Source organism: Melopsittacus undulatus, chromosome Z, assembly GCF_012275295.1.
Source record: "Melopsittacus undulatus isolate bMelUnd1 chromosome Z, bMelUnd1.mat.Z, whole genome shotgun sequence".
Taxonomy (NCBI): domain Eukaryota; kingdom Metazoa; phylum Chordata; class Aves; order Psittaciformes; family Psittaculidae; genus Melopsittacus; species Melopsittacus undulatus.
The window spans coordinates 84806057-84832488 of NC_047557.1; the positions used below are offsets into that span (position 1 = coordinate 84806057).

Sequence of the window (26432 nt, forward strand, 5' to 3'; positions counted from 1 at the left end):
AATTTTGCTACTTCGCTGAATTTGTTCAGTTCCCTTACTAAAAAAATAAGCAATTTTCATTTATTATGGCAGCTAAATAAACATCTTTAGAAAGAAGGAAAGCAAAGCACAGAGATGGCCCAATCTTGTCAATTCTTAGGCAAAAAAAGCCCACTGTTCTTAACATGAAAACTAACAGCAGGAATGGTTAACTTATATGAAGGCTGCACTGCTGGACTGAGACCTAATCCTCTCTGATTCTCCCCCTCTCATCTTCCTGTCAACCACCTGCATCTAAGCACTTACATATTTGCCTATGTGGGACAGTTTCACTGAGCATAGTCATGTTATCTGTGATACTTGTAGTCTTCTGTCTGCCTTTTGTTTCTCTGTATGCTTCTAGGTTGTTAATACAGTGACTGCAATTTGTCTAAACATATTCTGGTTTTAAATGAAGGAAAACTGATCAGATTCAGTAGTTAAGAACAGCTACGTTACACTGCGAGGTTTTTCTGCTGGTTAAAATATATTTATCTGCCATCTAGTTCTCTTTAGTAGTCTCTGGTGTAGGTAGATGCATCTAAATTCAGCCTCAGGCATCAAACAATAACAACGTATGGATTAATCCACAGCTGATGACCTTGGTCCTGTGTTAATTTTTATTAGGAACAATGTGCAAAAATTTAGGATTTTTGGCCTGGTAAAACTTCTTTGTGCATGGCATGGCTTACAAGTCTTGTCATTCCCCAGCTAAGCTTAAGAAGGCAAACCCCACTGATTGTATATCTAATCTCAGCTAAGGAACACTTGCATACTGGATTGGTCAGTCCAAGCGGTCTTGGCTGACTATCAGCAAAAACTGTTCTTTGAGAATATGGATTAGAGGGAAGAAGTGCCTGGTGAAATATTCCAACTAAAGTCTGAGTTACAGCAGGCTGAAATGGATGAACAAAACCCCATTTTACAGCACAGAAACACTCAAACATGGATGCTTGAGATATAGCTATACCCTGTATGTCATCCTCGCTGAAACTCAGTGATCACAGATTTGGCAGGTTTAACTGGAAGCTTAATTTCTGTAAATTAATTTTGTTCAGACTGCTTTGCAGTATCATACTAGTGTACCTTTTACCTAAAGTAAGCCAGAATGTGTCTGGTTTTCTCATGTGCCAGCTAATATTAGTTGAGTAACTGATGATCTTTAACTATCCAGGTGTCCAGGCAGCTCACAGATTCAGTCTGGTATGGTGATTTCTGGCCAGCTTTGCTTAAAATAGCCCATATGTTGCTTTCAGCTTGTATATGGGTATGAACTTAGTAAGGTCATTACAAGGTTCTCTTTCTCACTTGTGTGATGTATTATGGACCGTTTAGCTCCATGTTCTATAGCTTAACTGTCCTTTCAACCAGGTCAGCCTACAGGAACAGGAACATTAGTATGAGTCAGAGGAAGGTAGACTGAATAATAATTTCCCTTTGGAGGAGATTTTCTGGAGGTGTTTCCAGAAGATCTGTCTCCCTTTACTGTAGCTAAAAGACTCCAATTTGTTCAAGGGTCTAATCTGAAACATCATGTTGGCCTTTAAATTGAGGAGATTGAGTTCTTACTCATGACCTGATCTATGAACCATACATATTCTTAGCCCTGAGAAAATAAAGTGTATAAGAACAGGCATATCTTATTTTGCTGTTTTCAAAGGCTCAGAATGCACACATAATTTCTGCAGGTAGAATATATACTGTCATTTGTTGAGCTGTGGGAACTGCCTGATGTCTGAGTCCTTCAGGCCCATTTAAAAATGTTTTAACAGAGCACTGCAAATAAAACGTAAATCTTGTCTCTTTTGGAATTGCTCATCTACAGTTTAAATTTGGTTTTTAGGGAAGAAATCCCTAAATATTTGCTAGTGTCATGTGAAGCTTGGTGAATCAGTCCAGAATATGAATGAAAGCCATTTACTCCCATAAAAGCAAGTATCTGCTAATTAATGCTGTATGAATCTGAAGAACTGAAAGAGATATTGAAAGCAAAAGAACTTTCTACATGGCCTCCTACAATCTAATGCTACAAAATAAACTGAATTCATGTCAAAACAGTAGTGTAAGAAGTGGATGTACATCTGAAATGTTTGGGATTGACCTTTTTGAATAATAGCATTCAAATGGTATATTGCCAAGAAGAAATGGACAATTATAGGAAATTTTCCTCTGGGGAAATTGCATACAATGTACTTCGCACGTGCAGTTAGGGAACATGTACAACAGTAACAGCCAAGGATTTCTCCTACATTCTATATTTAAAGTATCATGTATGATCCTGGTTTTCCTGCAAAATCCTTCACTATGGTAAGATGGCTTTCAAATGTTGCCAGGGTGGATGCCTCAGGACACAACAGAACACAAGAGGGACTGACAAAGAGATACAGTTCGAACAGGGGCTGAACACTGAACAGCACTAGTGATTTTTGGACTGCTGCCCAAGAAAGAGCTGCTATGTCTACCAGAAATCTAATAGTAATGTAGCTTTAAGACAATATCAAGTATATAAAGAATTACCCTGCTAAATGACAGCAGAAGGAGTGCAAAGAAAGTGGAGGATCTCTTTCCTTGGTGCTAACTAACTTTCTGTAGCTTGATTAAGCAATATGGATCACTGGCAGAAAAGAAGGTCAGAAGAAAGATGCTAGTATATGACAGCTACTTCCTTTATCAGATTAAAGAAGGCTTAGAAAAGAAATTTCTAGAACTGTCAAGTGAGCTATTTAATTGCTTCACTAAATTCTTCCTATTGGCTTGTTACTAAAACAGGCAACATAACTAGCAAGCAGATGATACTGCATTTTGAACAAGCTTGTATCAGATATATTCCTTTGGAAGTAGGCTGCCGACTCCATCAGCATACACTTGCCATCCCATGAGGATGTCTGGGAGAGAGGGCTTTTTCCCACAATACGTATAGCTGAGGAAAAGAGTGAGCTGTCCAGCAGAAAATTCAAGACTGAATTAGAGAAAGGCTTGCAGTTAAAACATATGGGTGGTAAGGACCTGGATGGTTATTTTGTTTTAAACTACAAGTGGTCGAACTGAAGGGAGATGAATATGTTGGTGGCATTTAGTATTTTCCATACTGAAAACATATTCAGGAGCTCAAAATAGGTGCTTAAGAGAAGCTGGATGCCAGAGCTGTGGCTTCTTATGGGACTGTCTGTACCATATCACAGAGTGGAGAAAAAGAATATAACCTGTTTTTTGCAAAAGTGTTTGTCATTTGAATGAACACTATTTAATATCTAGATAATGGCATCATTCATCATCCAAGAGGCATGAGGTAGCTGAGCATCTTGTTTTGTAGAGAAATGAAGACATTGTTCTTCATCTCTGGGATAGAAGTTGTATTATTTTTGGGTATACTTCGTTTGGGCAACATATTGAATTTAAAACTTAGCTGTGCATTCAGGCAATGTGTATTATCTTTCTTTTTCATTTGGGCTATTCCTGGCAGTAAGATTCCTGCTTTCTCTGACTTGCCTATCACCTTCTATGTAGATTGTGAGCTCTCTATAAAACCTCAGAACAAGATGGCAGTAATGCAGTGGAGTTCTGAGCTATAAATACTACCTTAAGCCTAAGAAGTTATTCAGTAATAGAAATAATGGAGTAGGTAATTGCCTTGTTATTTGGGATTAAAAATACAATCAAACCCGAATATGCTGGGTAAAGCTGCTTGCATTCCTAAGTTAAGATACCTTTGCTCCTATTTCAGAGCAGAGGGGTGATAACGTGTAACTTCTCCTGCGTGGGTTTTGCTATATGGATGGTGCTGATGGGGTGTGTCACAAGTGATGTGGGTTGGTAACATTTCCAATCATGAGTGAACCAAACTATGCATAATGTGACAAGCTATTAAAGTTTCATGTAAAAGAGTCCCCAAGAGTTTCAAACTTAGTAATTATATCTATGCTAAGAAGCTTTAGAGCCATGCCAAGACAGTGACTGAAGCAGCTGTATTATTGAAAAGTAAGCTTTATAACAATGAAAGATTCTTATGTAGTTTGGCAAACAATAAAAATGGGATTTGCTATGAGGTTAGCAGGATGGCTTTTTTTGAAGCCCTCAGCATATTTTCACTGTTTGGCCTCTTGAGTAACTATAGACCACCCTTGAAATTCCTTTATTATTGAAATATATTTAATAACAGGTTTTAAACAGCTATCAGCTGTCAGCTGGGCCAGTAAATACAACTTTATAATTAGGAGAAAGTATTCTTTGGGTTTAAACCTTGGTTAAATAAAACTACTGTTTGTCACAGGAACTCTTTGAGAAAAGGACAATTTGTGATATATTCCAAAGTATTGATCATATTGGAGAAGAAGGGTGAATAAGGAAATTTCCCTTCCATTATTCGGAGCAGAAATTAGTGTTAAATGGAAAAGCCCAAAATCACTTAAGACTTTTAAACTGGGCTATTTTTAACAAATGAAAGAAAACCTCAACAAAAATTGTTTTATAAATAAAAAAGCTCCATCCTTTTAAATAGGAACTGCTACACACATTTGAAAGATGAGTTCAATGTATAGAGGCAAAAAAAATGAGAGGTAAGTTCTGGAGGTAAATTCTGGGCTGGATTCTTCTTGAGAAGCTACTGCCTCTGAAAATTGCTGTAGATGTATTGGCAAATAAGTACAAGAAGTAGCTTAAAGCTACCAGATACAGTGATCACTGGGAAGATACTACAGTGATAAGTGATCACAGAATTAGAACAGCACCCAAATGCAGTTTATTCCGTATCTTCTACTTTGCATAACACTACCAGAGAGAAGAGCTGGAACACGTTTAGAGAGCTGAGTACGCTGGAAATACCCTAGATTATTCAACACAATCTTACTATGTTTTGTAGGTGACTCCAGGTTAAATTATAGTAGTAACATATTCACAGCAGGAGAATAAAGCCGAAGTTTGGTATTTTGATGCCTCTGGGTAGATTATATAATTCTAAAAATTGTTCTCTCTTCCTATGCATTTTACATTCTTTTTTTGCTACAAAATATAATAAAAAAATGAAAGTAATTATTTGTGTGTCACGTTCATACTTAGCTGAAAAGGTCTGTGGAGTATGGATGGCATGATAAAACTATTTCAATTGTTAAGATAAGGGAATATATTTTTCATGAAGTATAGGGTGGTATTAAACTGTATTCTGTATGTAGTGTCAACAACAGGAATTCTGCTCCTGCTGCTCTTCAGCTTGTGTAATTAAACTGGACAGGAAATGGCATGGACATATGTAGGAGAGACAACCTTCTTCACAAAGAGAAGAAAATCAATATCAAACCACTGAAAATGTAGTAATGAGTTTTCAGTTTATATCCCCAAAGATAGTATGGCAAGAAAGCTAATTATATTAGTACATAGTTAAAATTGCTCTTTCCTCATAATGGAGATGCACTCTTCCCTTACGTCTAAGAACGTTCAGGTGTTGTTGGTTTAAAATAGGTCGTGGCATGAATATCTGAAGTAATCATTACTGTCAGAAAATTTTAATTGACTTCTTCACACTAAAAGAGCATTTAACTTATGTTGATTGCTTTTTTCTCTGCTCCCACCTCCTCCACTTCTATCAATAGCAAAACTCACAAGTTTTGGTCATGTAGGGATCTCATGGCACCAAAGGATGTAAGGAAAATTAAACAGTCTTTAAAGATCATTTGAAGCCAAGTAATAGAAGGGAGGCATTGAGAACAGAGAGCAGTTTTCTTCCCTCAAAGAGTCAGTAGATAAGCTCTGAGCCAGCCTGGTCCAAGCATAATCGAGGGAGCTTTGAAGTTGGCTTTTCTGTATTCTCAGTTTAACTTAATATGTTGGCTTTTTCCTCAACCTGTTGGTTGTCATATTGTTAGCCAGTGTTGAAGCTGTAAAGGAATAGAAATATTTGTTAAATAACATTATTGATTCAAATGATGGTAGTAAGAAAGTTTTTAAATACAGTGGTTGACAATTCTAGAGTTACAAAGAGGTTTCAGGATAATACATAGATTGTAACTAAATTTCTGTGGATTCCAGTTTCCAATGAGAAATGTGCTAAATAGAAAAGCTATTTTAGTCAACTCCTAGTTCAGTTTTAAAATTCAGAACTGCTGAACATATATGAGCAGGAAATTTTTGCACTTGTTTGGTTATGGTAGTCAGTGTTTTGTTTACAAGTTTAAATATTATGAGCAAAGCATAACTATGAACTAAAGCATAACTAACTATTCTTTAGCAATAACAAAGCTATTCTTTGCTGTTCGTTGAAAACAACAAATTAATGCTCCCTAGTGTCTGGCATGGTTTGAGGTATCATTAGAAATTTATTTCTGAATACAGTCTTTCCACATTTATGTGAAATTCATTTGCTTCTTCTTTGCCATCAGAGATTTAGGTTCAGAAGACCAGTACTCTTTGTAGGAATGGCTGTTTATAGCCCATTCACACAGGACCATCTGCCTCTGGAAAAATCAGGTTATTATTTACATCTGGAACATTAAATCCTCAGACAACTGAGGACAGGAATGAAGGAAAGAAGGTAGGAAGAGGTGCTGTGCTAGTTCATAGTTTTGGCCACATCAAATAAATTCTGGTCATGAAACAGGAAGTCTTTTCTTCTTGCTTTCATTCTGCATCCCATAAATCTACACTTGGATTGTATTCTATAAAATTAAAAATTACGCTTCGAACACTATTTTTCAGAGTAAGCAAAAGACAAATTTCTTTTTTAATATCAGCATACAAACCACCACTATAAAATCTGGGTCATGTTTTGAGGTGGTGTATATCATTCCAGTTGCTTTCAACTTTGAAGAAAGAAAGTGGTCAAACATGAATGCTGGTAAGTGTAACAAGCTTCACATTTGCATCCTTTTAATCTTCTACAAAAAGGACTTTATTTCAATGAGCTCATTTTGTTTGCAGAAAGGAAAGCACTATTTGGAAGCCTATAGTATATTTTCATGGCTGCTTAATAAGCCTCCAGCAGTACTTTCAAACAACTGCAGGCCTGTGGGGAAAGCTGATTCCACATAAGCTAGCACACTGTTTCATCATCATGGCCATTGTGCCTAAGCTCTGACACTGTCTATTTTTCTGTTTACCATGTATTGTGCTACATAACTGGAGTTTAGGAAACGTGACTTCAAATTGCTGTGCATACCTGAGAGAAAGACTGTGACTTGTACAAATGTACACGATAGTTTGTAAATACCTTTGTCTCTTAGTGAGATCTCACTGTATTCAGATTCAACCTAAAATATGGAATTTGGGTGATCTATAAAATAAAGGGTTCTGCTTAGTAAAAGAAGGAAGGTACCAAAAGCCTTCCAAAAGAATTGATAGGTATGGTACTGATTCCTCCTGCATCTTGTCATGCTGGCAGAAATAAAGGACCACAGACCTGCAGAGGCCTCCATTATAAGGAGGTTGGTTCAAATCTGTAGTTGCTGCTGAAGACAGAAAAAGGTTGGTATTGGGAGACAAGTTTGGTGAAAGGAGTACAAACCTTAAACTGCCTGACATTTCCTTGGGCCACGAGTTGATGCTCATTTTCGGGTGTGATGCAGTAAGCTAGTCTCTAAACCAGATGGGAAAAAGAGAAAAAAAGTCAGCCATATGAAGTGGGATTATGTCTGTAATCCCCAGTCTATAATGGGGAAGTAGCATGAACTTTATATAAAATGGTAACTTAGATCTTTAATATCGCTGCACCATGTGCATTTAACTTAGTCACTGAAAGAACAAGCTTATTTTAAGCCCCTTGGCATTAGCCTTTAATATAAGAAGCAACAGTAGAAAGTTGATGCAAATATGAAGTCCAAATATTTAGCAAGTGCATATGGAAAAAACATCAGGAACAAGTTGGTATCATAGGCCTTAATCCCCTAAATTCACACTTTTCTGTTTGTGCTGCAATGGGATTGCTCAGTCCCAGTGGGAGGTAAAGGAGATACTGATTATTTCCTAGCTCATCTCCCTTGCCTATCCTACATTCTGCTGTTTGGGAACACATGTGGATTTTGTCTTGTCATTAACTTCTAACCAGTTTAGGGAGTTCCCATTAGACTAAGAGCATACCTTTCCCCTTACTTCTAAGAGTCACAATTTAGGGTATCATATCTTGTGGCAGTTATTTGGATGTAATACACTAGACTTTTGCTGTATTTCTCATGAAGTAACTGGAGAATTTCTAACTATAGGAGCCTGTACAAGGCAAGCCAGAACTAGCTAACACTACAAAATGAATGAGAAAATGTGGGTTTCGTCAAAGTTTTTGCATTCTGATATCACTGAACTTGGGCAAGCTGGCTAAAGCCTACTGGGCCAGTATAAATTATTATTTGACTAAGATGCTACTAGAAAATAGGTTTATAAACCCCTAGGAATGGAACTAAACAAAGGGCTTATAGAATTGCTGGAAATGAGAATTAGAAATTGTGCAAAATATTGAAATGTTGGAGCTGATGAAAATAGGGCAAGTGAAGAGGGGTTCCCACTTTGGGGTGCCTTTCTGAGGTGAGCATCGAATGAGGTGACTGTACAGTTTCAGAAAGAAGACGTTTATCCCTTTGGGTTTGCCAGTTCTATATGAGAGTGTAGCTTCCTGCCTAAGTATAGGGTGGGATCCTATTTTCTGCTTATTCATTTGTGTGGTGGTGGTTGTGGTGGTACAGTGATTTGCTTAAGAGCATTACTGTCTTGCTACACCATTGTCTAACTAGCTGTAGGAAAGGAGAGCGATAGAACCGCATGTAAGTGAGAGTCTAGGTTAAGTCGTAAAATTATGACATGATGGGATAAAAACCGATATTATAAAATGGTGAGGAGTCTTCCATCTGAGCACCATTAGAGGTTTCAAGACTGTACTTAATTTGCTATGGCTGTAAAATTATTACCTTTGTAAAATTGTTATGGTCAGTGAACTATAATCCTACTTCTTTACCCTTCTGGGATACGGGACTGTGGTAGAGAAGTAGGAGTTGATAGAGAAGTAAGAGGAGGTGAACTGTAATGAAAAATGGATGTGTTTCTTCCTTTTGCGTAGGCTCTTTTGCAGGTTCTTTTACATAGATCTAATACTACACATAAACATACAAATGAGGTTACAAGAACACAATTAAGGCTGTAGGTTTAAATGTCTTGTTAAGCAAATCATTAGAATAAGATGTTCACAAATTATTTATCCCCAGTTTCTTCTTTATTCAGTGCACAGACCAGGCATACAGTGCATGAAGTGAGTTTATGTAGTGCAAGATGCTGCTGTCTAGTGCCCTGATTCTTTTTTACCAAATTAGTTAAAAAGCAACAGGCTAGATGAGATCATAAGTGACTATACAAGAATTTTCATGATTTTGAGATCTATGCCGGCACCTGTCTTGAATATTGAGTTTTTTTTCAAGAATTCTAATATTACTGATGAAATCAAGAGCAAGATCTGTATTAATTCTAGCCTTCAGAGAATGTTGAAATAATTCCAGTAAATAGAGGATAAGGGCAATGGAAATGAAACCTGAAGTGGCTGCTGTTAAAGGCAGAACACACAGATAAATGGATCTGTTGCTGTCACTCAGTAAAGCATTTTTTCTGCCCTTGATGGCTGTTCATTAAAGGAACAAAGGCCATCCTGAACACAGGGCTACTATGGGGGCATCCCACCTACCCAGAATGTGGATGTATGTTTAGAGACTCTTAAAATGCTAAGTTAGGAGAGGTTTGAATTAACCTTATACATATAACAGTTTACAACACTGTGGTATAGCTTGATAAAGCATACCTTGGACTGACCTTTGTTTAGATAGACCTGTGTAAAGACTATATCTCACAGATGAATATGAAGATACCATGATTTGTATTTTTTGTTAATAAGAAAAAAATAATCTTATCCATTGCATTCTTTACATGCATCAAAAATATTTTTCAGAATTATTGTGCTGAATGGAAAGGTAATTTCAAACAGCATGCAGCAATCCTACCTCAAAATTCCAATCCATCTGATGGTTGAATCCAAAAGGTCATTCATAAGTAATAGGTTTTGGGAGAAACAAGCTGCCAACTTCTATCCAGCCACTTAATTACATAGCAACGTATCATGATATTTTATAAGTGTTCCACTTACTTCTTTAAAGGTCCCACGCACATTCATGAATTTATAGATAATATAGGCAGGCACAAGTATCATGGAAGACAATGCTATTCCCCAACCAATGCGATTTGCCCAGAGAGGGAAGGTGTAGTCATCATAGGTCAGAGGTTTGAAATTTATTATGCTAACTATCACGACAAACTAGGGAAGAAAGAATAAAATGAATCACAGTTTTGAGATGAAGTAACTTAGTGAAAAAACAATTATATGTATTTTATTAGGCAGCCCACCTAAGGTGTATTTCAAACCAGCTTTGCTATTTACCTTCATCCTATTTGTGCTTCTTACTACTTAAACTGCTGAAGTTCTTTATGCATTTTCTAATATTAACAGTGTATTTTAGCTACTTTGGGCACATACAGTATAAAATTTTGGTGGAAATAGCAGGTGGTTTTCTGCTACTGCTTCATTTAAACTAGTGTTACAGATGTAAAAAAGGGATTATGTAGTCAAGAAAAAACTCTGCAGGATCTGTTGGTTTTCATTTCTTTGTTTCACAGAGATATTAGTCTTCATTTAGAAGTTTTGTACTCATTTTTCAGTGAGAGACATAATGCAAACTCCAGTATAACATTTTTTCTGAGGAAAGGTCAAGCAGCATTAAGGCCTGGAAAACAAAGGTTTTGGGTTTCTTCTCTGCTTGTGTTACCCTGTCCAGTACAGGATGCACACAAGTAAGAGTGGAATACTACCCTATTTCCCTCCTGTTAAATCCATATAGGTTGTGTAGTATGTAGAGTTCCATGATTTGGGTCTCTAGGCCTATACGTTTTCCATTGCTCCACATAGCAATTTCAAATTAGAGTATTTTGAGCCAAGAGTTACAAAGGGAGTAGTACTCTGGGTTAAAGGAAGGTCAGACTGAAATTTGGTTAGAAAACACCAATTCCATTTTGAGATTTTTCTTGGGATGATGTCCATAGCTGCAGACAATACAGAGAAGAAGATTAAGGGACATATTTCCCAGTATCAGATACTTGACCAACTCTAACTTCTTTTCTCTTAAAGAGAATTAGGAACTGCTGTAATACATTACTAGTCCCAAACAGGGGCCACCTTGCACTAAGCATACATGGGATTATTAGAGCAAGAATTATACTGATGTCTGACAATTTTGTAGCCTTTTCCAAATTAATCTGTCATTTTCGTAATTTGTATTTACTATGCTTACGGTCTCAGTCTGTTCTTGCGAGGCACTTTGTATGCTTCATACAGATGGCAGAAAAAAGTGCAGTTTCTTAGAACAAGTGGCCAAACTTCTAAAATTTGCAGGTTTTAATTATGTAGACTTTATATCTAACTACATAGGTTTAATTATTGTAGGGTAATGTTGGACTACCTTTTTCATACTAGTTGCTATCTTTTATAGTTTTCATTTACAGATCAAGTTAAAATATTTTGGCCAATTTAATGTAATGTGCTTTATGAATGTATTCAATAATAACCCAAAAGATGGACTGTAAGAAGATAAATTATTTTTACTTTTCCCCTATAAATTAAGATTTTAATGTCCCTGTTGCCTTTTAGGAAATCAAGACAATGTACAGCTATAACAGAATTGCCCAGTGTTCCCTATCTACTGTGATATCATTCCTATGGGCTTTAAAACATATTCATAGCCATAATTAAGTTGATTAGTTTAGCACTGGCAGCTGGAAAAATTTGCACACTGTGATGGCTGAAAGATGTACTACCTACAAGTTTGTTCTGACCCTTAGGTTCATAGTAGGATGGTATTGGGGCCACTTCATCAAGAAATCCTAAGCTACCTGAAGGTGAGACTGAGATTCATTTCAGCTTTCTCTAGCGAGCTTGCTGGATCTCTCTGTACAATCTAATTTTTCAACAGTCTCCTAATGTGAAAACCTAAGGTTGGTGCAGCATTTTTCCATTCACTTAAGTCAGCCTATTGGAACTACTGCAGGACATGCTTTTATAGAAGCCTCTTAGGGAAAAGTGTTTAAAAGGATAATCAATATATGCTTCATAGGTGCTTACTGACAAGTTTTGGGGCCAGAAGTTTTTGTATTTAAAAATAAAAAAGTGGATCTGAAAGCTCATAAAAACCTACTCAGCATCTTTGGAATACCAGTACTACTTTCAAAACGCACAGCTTTGATGAGACTAATAGTCTACTAAAAACGCAGAGAGGTCAAATTTCCATATTATTCAACCTGACCTTTTGATTTACAAATATGCATAGGAAAAGATCCGAATATAAAACTGTATTTTAGTCCTGAATCTAACCTTTACACAAAAAAAAAAACCTAATTCATACAGTAGGATTTATTATTTTTCCCCCTGGATGTAATGAAGCACTTGTTTTTTCACATGAGGCAGCTTTTAATGTGTATTTACAACATATATTCAGTGTTTCACATAGCTAATTAGTTGGTGTAGAATTAGTTTTTCTGAGGTGTCATTCAAACAGCCAAGAACCTTGGTATACTCCAGTGAAAGATACATTCCTGCTAACACCATCTCTTATGCCTGGCTAGTTTATTTTCCTAACAGAATTATTTGTGTTTAACATGAACAGATGTTGGCAGGACAGACAACACTGCCTAAGTGTTCAGTGTTCCGTAAGAAAAACCACTTTCTTTAAATCCTGCTAAAGTGAAGGAACAGAAGATGACCACAGCCACAATTAGATTCTCTTTCACAACTGAAATGTATTATACAAATATAACTAATGCCATTGTGGAAATAAAAGAATTAAAAAGGAGTGTCTTCTGTTCAACCTGACAACACCCGGCATAGCAGTGGGTATCCTGCTGTTGATACCTATTACCTGCTCTAGAACTAGTACACTGGCATACTTTCCATGATGAGGTAATTATCTGCACTTACCAATAAAAAAGCAGGGCTAACAAATTTCCAGCACAGTCTCCAGTAGAGGCCTGGCTTGAAGCCCATCATTTGCTGGATGTCTTCACTAAATCTGTCCACACCTAGAAGGGATATGAACATCAGACTGACATAAACCTTAACTGACGAGATGCTGGCAACACCCCAAAAATCTGCCTTTTTAGTAAGCAGACACGAACGATTTCCATATCAGAAAACATACAAAATAACAACACTGATCTCCTTTCAACCTTGTGTCTTTGACATCACTGTGTCCAAGACTTAAATGCTTGTGAGCACTTAACGCCTGTTGCAACTGGCACTATATTGAAAAGTGGCTTTGCACAAATAACTAAGATTTAAGCTGTGAATGGGACACACATTTTTTCAATAGTTGTGGCTTATTGTGACCCAATTACTCAACAGAATTACAAGTATACTGAAGGAAACCCCAGAACCTTACTCTAACTGCTTACTGATAATAAGGTAGATTCATATGATTCTTAATTTATCAAAAGAGGCTTCTTTTTTCCACTTATTGATGTACTTTACCTACTTTTCAGTGCTTTGCTGAATACCACAGAATATTCATTATACTTGACAAATGTAATTTCATCTTTTATCACCTTCTAAGGAACAAGGGAGATGCAACTTCTGTGCAGTGAAAATATGCACAAAACTATGTCAGCTTGAAACAGGCGGCTTTTTTAAAGTATTGTTTGTGTTTTTGAAAATTATAATACCAACTAGAATTTCTAAAATTGTTAATTTTTATATGGAGCTAAATATCTAGTAATGTAGTTGTTGTAGATACCTGAGAAGATACATGACCTGTTCATGTGAGTAATAAACATAGCATGTAATTCTGTGTCTGAATACACACCAGCATTACACAAGAATAACATGCTTTCTGTGAGTGGTACTAGCCTAATCTAGCTAAAGATCTTGAATCATCTACAAGTCTATCAATCAAACTTGTCTGTATGAGGGAAATGTATTATTTTTTTAATTCTAATAATATTAATTCATATGAACTTGAATGCTTTGGATTTTCTGGAAATTGTCTTATCCTCAGTCAGTGGGGCATTTTCTGCCTTCAGTATTTATTAGAACTATTTTTTTTTGCATTAAGTAATGTACTATAATTTACTATGGAAAGCAAACATGCACTATGGAGTGACTGTAAAATGTTCATTTGAATCGTAGCTTCTTCCCTTTTTTTTTTTTAATTGATTCTATTCTGGCAGGACTTACTAGCATGAGGTATCTTGCAAAAATTTAGTCTAAGCCCATTGTATTTGGCACACTGTATTTTAGAATGAAATGATTATCACTTATATAAATGGAGGAAAAATGTCCTCAGTTTCTTTAAAAAGAAAGAGATCTAACTTTATACTTTAGAGACAGTGGCTCACAGACAAGCAGTTCTTTCTAGTGCAATCTGTCATGTCAGACTACTAGTTTGTAATTTATTATACTTGATGTGTTTAGGAAGTTTACTTTTAATCCTGAATCCCATCAGGTAAACAGCAGAAATGCAGCTTTTTGCTGTGATTTGTTTCTTAGAGAGAATGTTTAGTTTACCACAATAATTGTTTCTTTGTATGTGGATCAGTTAAGTAGGATTTACTTAATCTATTTAATGTAAATAATGGTGATGGCTTGAGTTAGTCCTTTACATGCAGCCAGTATGTAGCATATTACTAAGGTCTGGACATTACAGTGTAAATTTCTCTTTGATTTTTCGTCCCTTCCCCCCCACCCAAGTATTATGTACAGTCGAAGAAAAGTAGCCAAAAGGATCTGCAAATGCTCTTTAAATTTAATCTAATTCTATTTGCAGGGCCTTCTGTGAACTTTAACATGACTGAATTTCAACTGCTATGAATACTGAGTGAAATTTATCATTGTGCAGAAGGTCAAAGAGAAGGACTAGATAGCTCCAAAAATGTTATTCATAGGTTTCTAGACAAACATAGCCAGAGCTCAAATGATGCTTGGTGTTCAATTTCTACTGGAAATGGCAGATAAGTAGGCCATGCTCTCAGCCTGCTTTTTTAACAGCATGCTTTTTCTGTACTATGTGTCTTCAAATAACTGTTGTAAGAATCAACATGTAAAATAGAACACAGCTACAGGCAACAGCACCTGTAAGTTTGTACATGAATTAATGTAGTAAAACTGTTTCATTAATGAGTCCTATCTTTTTGCTTCTGGGAATGACAACAAATCATAGAACCATCAAACTCTTCCTTTCAAAGGAGTTCTTGGGAGGTCTCTGGTGCAGTTTCTTGCTCAAATCCAGGTCAGAACAATTCAGAACAGCTTTCTCATGGCACCATCCCATTAGGTCTTGAAAACCTCCAAGGAAAGAGCCATCAAGCTCACTCTGGGCAAACTGTTCCAATGTGTATTTATCCTTATATAGAAAAATTATTTTCCTCTTTTCAATTTGATCATGGTCTTCTGTCCTCCCATTGTGCACCTCTGTGGAAAGCCTGATTCTCTTTCTTGATAGCTTCCCTGTAGGTACTGGAATGCCACTACTAGGTCCTCCTTCAGACTCCTCCAGACTAAACAAGCTTGGTTCACTAAAATTGTTCACAGTTCCTGAGTATCTTGGTGGCCTACCACTGAACTCATCAGTTTACCACCACAGACTTTTACTGAGGGTCAAAAGCAGGACACAGTATTCCAGGAGCAGTATAAGTGCCAAGTAAAAGAGAGTAATTATCTCCTGTATACTCCTGACTATGCTTCTGCTACAGCTCAGTATGTACCTACTTCCTGCTTCTGTCTTAGCGAGCTTGTATCTATCAAATGAAGAACCCTAAGCATACGAGCCGTCACCCAGGAGAAGATGAGAAAATACATTGTTTTTTTTTCACACAGTTCAGCAGCCATTGGCATTGAGAAAATGAGGAAGAAGGGATAAAAAGAATATAAAAGCCATTGTTGAATGTTTATTTGCAAATCCAACAGAGCACAGAACGAGGTATCTGTTGATTAGCCATATAGGGAAGTAACAACCATCATCCCTTTTTATTCCTGAGTCTCCTTTCTAACTCTGGGCAATACTGATACTCATTGGTGGTGAGCCTCACCTGGTGGCAGTGAGGGGAGTAAGCCATACAGTACCATTGCCAAGGAAGAGCAGCTGTGTTAATGTAAAAGCAAGCATAACAGTAGGAAACATTTCCCCCCCTTGGCAAAAAGGGTAACAAGCCAGCAGCCACAACTAAAATACATCTGTATAGTAAAACAAACTAGCTCTTCCTTGTCTTACACATACAGCTGGCTTTTGCAAGAGGAAACTTCACAGTAAGTGGTCACAGGTATAATTTGAACTAAATTTCCATGGTTTTGGTCTGTGCCAAAATGTCAATGCTTGCCTTCAGGCTGGCTTAATATTCATCTGGGTCATTAAGGCAACTGGTGAAAAAAGGAAAGAGGTAGACAGGACCATGCCAGTTTTAATCAGTTTAAATAGCACCTGGGGCTGCAGTAAGTCCTTTATACAGCAACAGATCATGCTGTGTCAGTAAAAACATAGGTCAAGTGCTCAAGACAAGTAAATAGCTATTTTCCCAGTTACAGGGAGGCAGGAGAGAGGAAGGAAAGAATGGTGAAGGACAGAAGACGCAACAAACAAACAGAATCTGACTAAACTTGACTTGGTCCATGAACCACATGCAAAGCCTAGCTATTGTAAGGTGCAGTAAATCCTACTTTTAATAGTAGCAGAGAACAACTTGCTCTTACTAACTGAAGAATATTTTTATGCTTCTGCTTCCAAACTAAGCCATCATCACTCTTTCACATCCAGCTCTTTTACAAGGATTAGAGACAGCTGTATGTGGAAAGCAGTGCTTTCACTACTTTGAGAGAGAACAGCATATGAGCTGCTAAGTCCATGCTGATGTTGAGTGACAGAATTATTACATTAAAGCTAAAACCTATTTCTTTAGTAGATTGCAGGGCTTTATGCACGAATGCCATTTTTTTGCCTCATTCACTTACCAACAATTTTTAACTTCAAGAGAGAGTCTGACTAGAAGAATATGGTGGCACAGAACTGATGGATAAATAAGTGACTGAGGGAGGTAAATGGCATGAGAGTGATAATGTCTAAGAACCTTCTGAATAATACATTAATTCTGAATGCAATTATATACTGAATCATACAGTATCTCTGAATAAAAATAAAGGGAGGGGGAAGAAAAAAAGTCTTTTTTTCTTATGAAACTTGTGTATCAAGTGTCTTGATTTTTATTTATGTTACTTTATGGAGGCAAAATATATTAAAAGACCAGGGAACTGTATGGCCACATTTAATAAGATGTGCACATCATCTGAGACCTGCCTTCAGTTCTGAGTGGTATTTTTGTCAGGGTACTACAGCACATCACTGCACTCCAGTTGGCACACAGTGATTCCAGCCTAGTGCCAGAGATCAACTGAATACTCCTAAAGATTGCTATACAGGGGATAAAGTGAATTACTGCACCCTTTTTGTGGTGCAAATTATTATGAAATACTAGAAAGTACTATTTCTGGTACCTAGGATGTTGGGTATTCCATACCAGTCTGTGAAATATGATACATTTTAAACCAATAGTGCTTTACAATGAAGTAGAATATTTTCTTAGACAAAAGAGAATAACATAGGAATAATAACTCTAAAGACAAACTGCCTCTATTTGTATTGCATGGGGAGAGCTTGAGATTGGCCTGGAGAAATCATGAGGAGGAACAAGTGAGTCTTTAGGCTAATCTGCTTGCTTTGAAAGTACCAGATGTAAACCTGCTACTGCAAATCATCAGCTATGTTAAGAGCTGCAAAGTACTGACAAAAGTAGCAACATTACCATCCCACTGCAGTCTCCTTCGTAAGGCAGGGTTTTCTTTTTGGCTTTGTGCAGGGTTTCAAAGCTTGGCCCAATAGACATCTGCATTCCTGGCTATTCATAAATCAGATGAAAATCACTGTATGACACCTGACTTGTGGCTTCATGTATACATGACTATGCTGGTTTTCCTGCAATGTGTAAGCTTGTCATGAGCACTTGGGATTATAGAAAAGATTTTTCAGGTGCAAAATGAAGTGCTTACCATAAAACCAGGAGACTCCAATTGCTTCCATTAGAACTGCAAACAATATCGAAGTCCCAGCTGCAAATGTGTCCAGAAGTGTGAGCACATAAATCCCACCCTAGCATTAGGGAGTTAAAAGATGCAACAAAAAGAAGTTACAAACAGAATTATCTCAGTAGCTTAGTATCTAATTATCACCTTTACCTGAAACATTATCTCAACCCAAGTATTTCAATATGGAGCTGATGCTGCAGACATGGTATATGCTTGTATACAAAACAGTGGACTCAGATTGAAGTTCTGAAGAGGCTTCCTTTCACCCATGTCCTCACTTAACTGGGAAACAGAAGCCTCAGCTTGGCATGATTAATGGGTGTTCTTGGCACTCTGTGTTCAATGGAAGCTGAAGGCACTGGCTAGTCAGGGAACGCTCAGCAGCTTGTAGGACAGGGCCTGTCTACAGGAATGAACAACTTTCAAAATTATTAGCAGGAATGGAGCACTACAAGAGTTGCCACAAGCCATTACCACTCAGTTTGTTCCTAAAGCAAATTATTCTGTAGTCCAGTGAATCTGTAATCTCAGAATGTTTCCTTTTCCCAGACTGCTCTCTTTTCCAATGTTCCTGCAAAGAGAGCTGTTGCATGTTAAGTCCCTGTTGCCAACCCAGCGTGAAGCCAGCTTAGCTTTGTTTGGTTTCTTGGCTGTGGTACTAGTAAGCCTTTGCTCAATGGAGAGAGCAAACCCGACCATCTTCCTTCCCAGTAACACATTTCTGTTCTTCAGTGGTTCATGACTGAGAACTGTAAATGCATTTACTACAGCCTAGTTTCACTGATACTACTTTATTTTTAGCTCCAATTTGACTACTTTTTACCTCATTTTACAATGTGGTATGAATTTGTGTAAATTCTTGCTTATTTTATTTAGTTTGGAGGGATGAGAAATGAAGGCCATGGTATGGTTACTTGTTTTAAATTGAACCTAATTGAAGAACGAAATGTTTCAGAACATTCTTTGTCATGTGTAAATACAGAAATGTTTGCAGTTGCATTAAGTTTTTGTTTTTATTTTTTTTACAACAAAACTTGATCTAACTATGCCTGCTCAGAAGGGGAGGACAAAGGAATTATTCTGCATAGTTTTATCAATGGGATAAACAACACTTGGAAAATTTAAATCTGTAGGTGATTTTAATCTCTGTGATCAATTGGTTTTCTCTTATGAAATACAGATTTCTGAAACAGCTGTGCATATTTACAAATAGAGAGAGAACAGTACTTAGGCCTTGTCTAGATTTTTAATTCTGTGGGGACTTGTCCGGAAACTGAATGAACTTTGGTTGTTGTGTTAGAAAGAAAATGTTGCTTCTTAAATGACATTTGAGTTTGACCTCTTGTTTTTGCTCTACACCTGCTTTAAATGAATGCCTTTGCTATCAGACTTAGTAAAGTGAATGACTAATACGGTTTCATAAGAAACATGTTTTGAAAATACAGTCTTAAAATTTCCGAGGACAACATGAAGCAGATAAATTTAATGTGATGGTATCATGAGAGTTTTTCTTTGTATTCTGTACACATTAGAAAAGTTGTTCAGTTATGTGAACCAATACATTGGACAAGTCAGGGCAGTTTTGTGCATTCCAGCTGGTGGGGTGAACTGAAGTCCAAACAGGTGTCATTATTTAAAATCTAGAGCTAGGCTGTTATCTTGAACTGCTTTAGCTCACTTGAAGGCAGTGGAATTGCACCAACTTTTCAGGTTCTTAACAACTGAGTTTTTTCTGCGCTTGTACTTCAGGAAATTTTATTCCAGTTTAAAATTTGAGTAAGGAAGGAGCATGTTCAATTCTTCAGGTAACAATAACCCTAACATGGTATCAAAAAGATAGGTATTTTAAATGTTGCATCTATTTTTAATGTCTCAAACTTTTTCCACTTTGAGGAAACCAGAGTAAAGATGTTGCCTTATTCTTTTAGTGTGAAAAGAATTTTATTACCTATAAGATTATGCTATTTCAATAATAGATCTGGAACCAGTTTTAGAGCTGGAGAGAGTTTCAGCACATCTACTTTCATGGTGGCTTCTTCAAGTTTCAGTTGGTTTTGCTTTTTCATAAAAAAAAATCAAAAAATGTCTCCAAACTAGAACACTGTGATTCTCATTCTTTAATTAGTTGTCAAAAGCCTGGTGAGGCAGATCATGCAGGACAATGGTAGTACTAAATACAGGTCACTAGATGTTCAGGATAAGTTATTTGTGTGCTTTTCCTGGTGATAAAATATACGCTCTATGTACATGATGGAATATAAGAAAACCTCTGGTGAATGAGATCATTATTCTAAACTTTTTTCACATAAAGTGAATGTTTCTTATTTGCTTCAAGAAGAGAATAGCAAAATGACCAAGAGAATAGTCACTTAAAATTCTTAGTTTCTCACACAGGACTAAGCACTCAACACAGTTACATTTAACATGAATTAAAAAACAAACCAAAACACAGAAACCCAAACAAAACCAACAGTAGCACAGACAGTTCCTTGGAAGAAAGACTTGTAGGTTCTGTTAACAGCTAATAATCTTGTGCAAAAAAGCAGAGCAACTTCATGTAGTTTAGACTGAGAGTAATGTTCTGACCATAAAGTTAAGTGTTAAAATTTATGACAAAAATAGTCACCTGAACCTATTCAAGTTTCTATCCAATGATAAAACCTTGCATTTTTAAGGTAGCTTATGGATGAGAATTTTTGTTGTACTTACATTGGTGATGCAAAAAAGGGCAAGTAGAAAAGTGCCAAAAGAAACACCAAAGGTGAAGAGCTTTCTGTGCTGCTTCAGAATTTGGAAATCATCCGCCAAGCCAGTGATGACAGCCTCCATTCCACCCATCTGAGAAAGAGAAGGCAAGAGCTTTGCTTAAGCACTACTGGCTGTTGTACAGCAACTTGTATAAATAATTTCCAGCTACTGTATGATTACTGACATATCAGCTGTAGATCACTGCCATTCGGAGGTATGTTTTAACACCTGCTGTGGTGAAGAACTGAGTGAGAGAACTGGACATCAAGTGGTTGTTGGCTCAGTGGCCATATCCTCCGTGACCATTTGCTGGCTCACCAGGATAGTAAGTAGACAGTACTTTGGGAAAAATAATATACATTTTAATGTGCTTTGAGGAAAAAGCTGGTAGCTTAAGCAACCAAACTTCTGAAGAGAATTCCAACATAAAGACAGATACAAGAAGCACCTAGGGGAAACATACTGAACAAAGATTCAGTTTAGCCATTGAATAACCAAATCCAGTCTGACAGAAATCTTTATAGATCTGAGAGAATCCCTACATAGGAAGCTTGACATCTTTTTCTTGACAACATGAAAGAATTTTACTTTGTTTTCTGGAAGTTAATGCTGAGCTTCAGCCACTGTGCCTGAATTAGCATTTGTTTTGCAATATAGGAAAGGTACTTTCCATGCTTTCATTGAAATTGCTGGGTTATGTAGGTGGTTATAAATTTTAATTTCTTTCCACCATTGAAAGCATTCTGCCTCTGCTCCACTAGGAAGTTGTAAAAATGAATTCTAGTTCCTTGTCATAATAAATGAGTATATTTAATGTTCTGGGGAGGCTGGATTCCATGCTGGCATAGCCTGTCCCTTGCCTGTAAGAATTTGATGAAAGCAATGTTTCTGGTTGAAATCAGTAGCAGAGGATTATCTCTCTAGAAAATGAATGATTCCAGTCTAGAGCCAAATTGATGGAGGCAGTAGACCAATTTTTTTAAAGGTAACTAATATTCACAAGTAAAATGTCCCAAAACCTCATGTTGTCTTGTACTTCTCAATGTCTATGAGGGCAACAGTGAGTGCACTGAAGTCAAGATGGGTTAATATTTGATATTCTCAGAAGTTGTAACTGTGTTGGCACCTAAATGGTCTTGGGAGAAGTTGAAACTGGAAAGTGTATGCTTGAGTGGTTTTGGCTGAGGACCATTCCTTAATGTCACTGGTTTATTCTTCTTGTCAGTTCTCTATGCCAAATTAGATACCTACTCTAAAATGTTTACAAACATTTGTTCCATTTTCTGTCCTTTTTATTGTTGCTTGCTTAAACCTGCAGGAATCAGATTTCTCTTTGCTTAAACATTTTGACAGTTCCACACAGATGTCTGTATTTCTGTGCCACTGCATGCTTATATGCATGAATAAAGGTAGTTTTATATAATTATTCCACTTTAGTTTTAGGGTAATTTGATTTTTAGCTTTAAAAATTTTCATTTTCCTTCAGGGACTTAATGTGGGGGGATTCTTGAGGAGATCACATTCTCATGTGGTCACACCCCATGACCTGACTTTTCTTGAGTAAATTATGAAAAATCATGAACAAAACATGAGCAAGCAAATTCTTTGCCTTTTAAACAGAAAAAGGCTAAACTTGGCCACAGTTTCTCAGTTCACATTATTTATTCAGCTCCACAAAAAAGAGCTTTCTCCACCTGTAGGAAAAGTGTGTTCTGTGATCTAAAGACTTGTGCCTTTTTTGCTCAAATATTTCTTGTTGCCTTAAATTTACTGTTGTTACAAAGTTAATTGGTTTGGATCTAAACACTTCTGAGTATGTATTTTCTGCTTAATTCTGCCCTCTTCTACTGGCCATTCATGTTTTTTCAGTGTGCTAAACCCTTCCTTTCCATTCTTCATGTTTGCTTACAGTTGGAAAGTGGCCAATCTACAAAGCCAGACATAATTGTGCCTCAGACTTTTGAATAAGGATTCAGATCTTTGTGTATAAAGACAAACTTTACTGAACGTGAGCTGGAATCCAAAAATCCAAACATGTCGGAAACATTTAGACCCAAATCTGACCTTTACAGCTCAGGCCTTACTCCACAAGATCTCATTCTATTTGCCAATGATTATAAAAGCTTCCTTCTGCAGCCTTATTTTACTCAGTTTTGCTCTCCTCCACGTCAATTCATTCTCTCCCTCTCCTGTCCTTGAAAATTAAGGAAGTTTTCTGAAGTTGTAAACAATGGAAATGCTGTGTTTTGCCATTTCCAGCAAGAAATTTCTAGATTAGCTGTGTACATTCAAAAATACCATAATACTTCTATGTTTTAGAAGAGTAACAAACCCCTATCCTACTAAAAATGATGGATGCTTTGTCATGGTTCACTATTTCTTAAAGACCCTGGTTTTTTGCCCCCCAGAAATGAATCAACCTTTAAGCAGAATATAACAGGATGTCTTGATCCCTCTTTGGCAAGAACAAAACAGTGATGTTGGGTCATACTTCAAAATAGTAATAACTCTTGATGAACAGCCCCTCTTATAAGGTCATAAAAAAGCAGCATTAAGTAATTATTTACTGGCTTGTAAGAGACTTGATCTTTTTCTAAACCTTTTAAATATTGTGAGCCTTTAAAATATACTGTCAGGATTAATATTATTGGTATGTTGGCTGTGACTGTGAAAACAGATTGAGGGAACATACAGAATGTTTATTTGAGATGTAATAAAGCCCCTGTTTAAGGTTGATACTTCTCCAGTTACAGAATATAACAGCAAATGAAAGATGTCAAGGCTTGAAGGAAAAAATACTCACAGAACTGTCTATACCAAGAGTAAGTAGCATGATGAAGAATACCACAGCCCAAAATGTAGATCCTGAAAGAGTTGAAATTGCCTCTGGATACAGGATGAAAACTAAACCAGCTCCTGAAATAGGGAAGAAAAGTTAAAAAAACCCCAACAAAATACAAAAAAATCAAATGATGTTTCTTAGCCTCACAAAAGTGTTCATTTAAAAAAGATAAAATACGACTGGCTTTTACATCAGTTCACATCACACTCTGAGTAACTGTTAAAAGAAAATTTGTGTTATACCAAAAATATGTTCAAAGTACTTTAATAATGTACTCCTGACAGTTTTGTACTAAGAAAAAAAATCTCTATCCCATTCTTTTTCGCTTCTATTAATCTTTTTATTGGATTTACATCATTGCTAGCTGTTTTTCAACTCTGTAGTAGAGAAGGAGCCATATGGATGTGGACCTTACTGTTTGGCAGAAGAACTTGGATGGGATGAGAGATACAGGAACTGAAACCATTAATGGTCTGTTACCAGTGAAAGGAATCTACAGCTAAACTTATCAGAACCATCCAAACCAGTAGCTGTGGTACTGAGCAGCAATGCTTTCATAAGATACTACACAGGGGTAAACGTTGCTTTGTTGGACAGGCTAAACTTGTGAGGAGCAAGATGTTTGTGAACTTCATTTCAGAGGAGACAAGATGAATCAATACCACTTGGAGTTCACTTTTCAGCAAGGCATTTACACACAGAGCTTTAGTTCCAAATAAGCTAGTTCAAGTAATTTGCGTAAGATTTTCACACACTGTTTGAAACAAATATAAACACATTTTTTGGATGAAAAAGGGTAGAACTAGTATAAAATTAATTTCCTACCTTCAGTAGCTACATCCTCAATTTTGACTTTGTGCTCATGAGCCATGTAGCCCAATATGGAGAAAATTGCAAATCCTGAGATGAAGCTTGTGACACAGTTAATGGTACTAGTCAGCAAAGCATCCCTAATGATGGAGAGAAGAACAGCTCAGTGAAAAAAAGTCAACAAAAATATTTTAAGAGTAGATGAGGACTGGTTCATAGGAAGATTCTTGTCAAAATCCTAATTGTGAAACTATCTTGATGATCTAAAGCTTGTATCATCATACTATGCTAGGAAACAACTTCTGTTTACTGTTTGGATTTAAAACAGAGTTTTGTTAAACCCACAAACCAAGAAAGTTCTATTAAATATTAAGATATTAAAAAGCAATGTGTTGCAAATGCTATTGAATTGAAGTGTGCTTTTATGGTTAGAACTAAACCACAGTACTTAATGAAAGTACAGATTACTTTTACATGGAAGGCCAGGCTTATGAAGCGATATTGAACAAATATGTTAAGCTAAGAATTACATAATATGAATTTGCATATTGTCTGTGAGGGTAGTTTCTCATATTCAAGTGGATTTTTTCCATTTTGAATCAAAATTAAAATACAGAAGAAATATACACAGCAGCTATAAGATTAATGAAAATTAGTTGAAGATGATGGTAACTGTTATTTTGGAAGACTAACTGAAGGGTTCTCAAACTTGGTAATAGTACCTACTGCAAATGATCAGCTGGTAACCCCAGGCTGCTTTCAGTTAAGTACAAAACTCTGAAGTGAGTGGAAGTGTTCCATGATTCTGGCTTTCAGTCTGCTTGAGACAGTTCCAATCTATGCATTTTCTGGTACCTTCTCATTTCAACGTATTTTTTTTTGCCATCCTTCAGCTCACAATGTATTTATAACACATGTACTTTCTGAATTTTTATTTCATGGGAAAATTTAAAGTTATGCTTGTTTTCACTCCAAAATGGAATGTTAACAAGACTTCTAAATGTTGGAAGTTCTCAGAAGGTGCAGAACAATTCTGGCTGAATTTCCACGGTGGTGATTCAGCAAAATACTTACAAACTGACTTGATTTAATTTAAAGTGCATTGTTAAATTAGAGCTCAACATAAAATATCAGAAATAATCCCAAGGCACAGAAACACTGCTGGAAAATGGAATCCTTCTGCTTTTAGTTCCTGAACCAATAAGACTTCATCCTCTGTTCACTGTTGCACTTACTGGTACTTTTGAAAGGCAAACACAAGCACAGTTTACACAGCTGTCTAAAGTCCAAACCTAATCCCATTCTGTTTTGCTGTACAGCAGATATCTTGGCAGGTTCCTGTTACTAAAATTTCAGTAAGGAAGACAGTGTTTCAAGATTTGGGTTGGTTGCTATGTCTACGCAAGACTAACCATTAGTAATAAAAGACTTAAGATAGATATCTTAGTACTTATTCTAGATGCAGTTTGAGTAAAATAGTATTGCTGTGAAACAGTAAAGGAACATGTGAAAGAACAGGCTGCCTACCTGTAACAGTTGTTGTCAAACTTATTGTAACTGGCAAACGCAATTAAAACACCAAATCCGGCTCCTAAGGAGTAAAATATCTGAGTAGCTGCATCAATCCATACCTGCATAATGACACCAACATTATCAATGTCAGTTCAGTCCAAAAGATACATCAGGAAAATGCAAGAATTGTACAAGACAGATGGCTTTTGAAAAATCAACAGAATTCAAGCTCATGGGAGTGTGTTTCTCAGTCACATGAGATGTCACATGGAGCACAGTCATGGTCCAGAATGGTTTAGCCTGAAATAGTAAGGTCTGAAGCAGTGGGCAAGTGCTACCATATTGTGGGGTCCTAGTAGAATCTGTACTTCTGAGCTT

General features: G+C 36.7%; 1 protein-coding gene across 1 annotated transcript in view; it reads right to left on the reverse strand.

The window, feature by feature from the left end:
- Positions 1 to 5812: 5812 nt before the first annotated feature.
- The window catches only part of SLC6A2 (solute carrier family 6 member 2), a 66257-nt gene continuing 45637 nt past the window's right edge, over positions 5813 to 26432 (reverse strand). The window contains 9 exon segments of the mRNA XM_031051828.2: positions 5813 to 5888; positions 7511 to 7582; positions 10121 to 10288; positions 12998 to 13098; positions 18107 to 18206; positions 20852 to 20980; positions 23694 to 23806; positions 24558 to 24682; positions 26070 to 26173. Of these exon segments, the coding sequence (XP_030907688.2) occupies positions 5865 to 5888; positions 7511 to 7582; positions 10121 to 10288; positions 12998 to 13098; positions 18107 to 18206; positions 20852 to 20980; positions 23694 to 23806; positions 24558 to 24682; positions 26070 to 26173 (936 nt within the window). The 3' untranslated portion in view covers positions 5813 to 5864.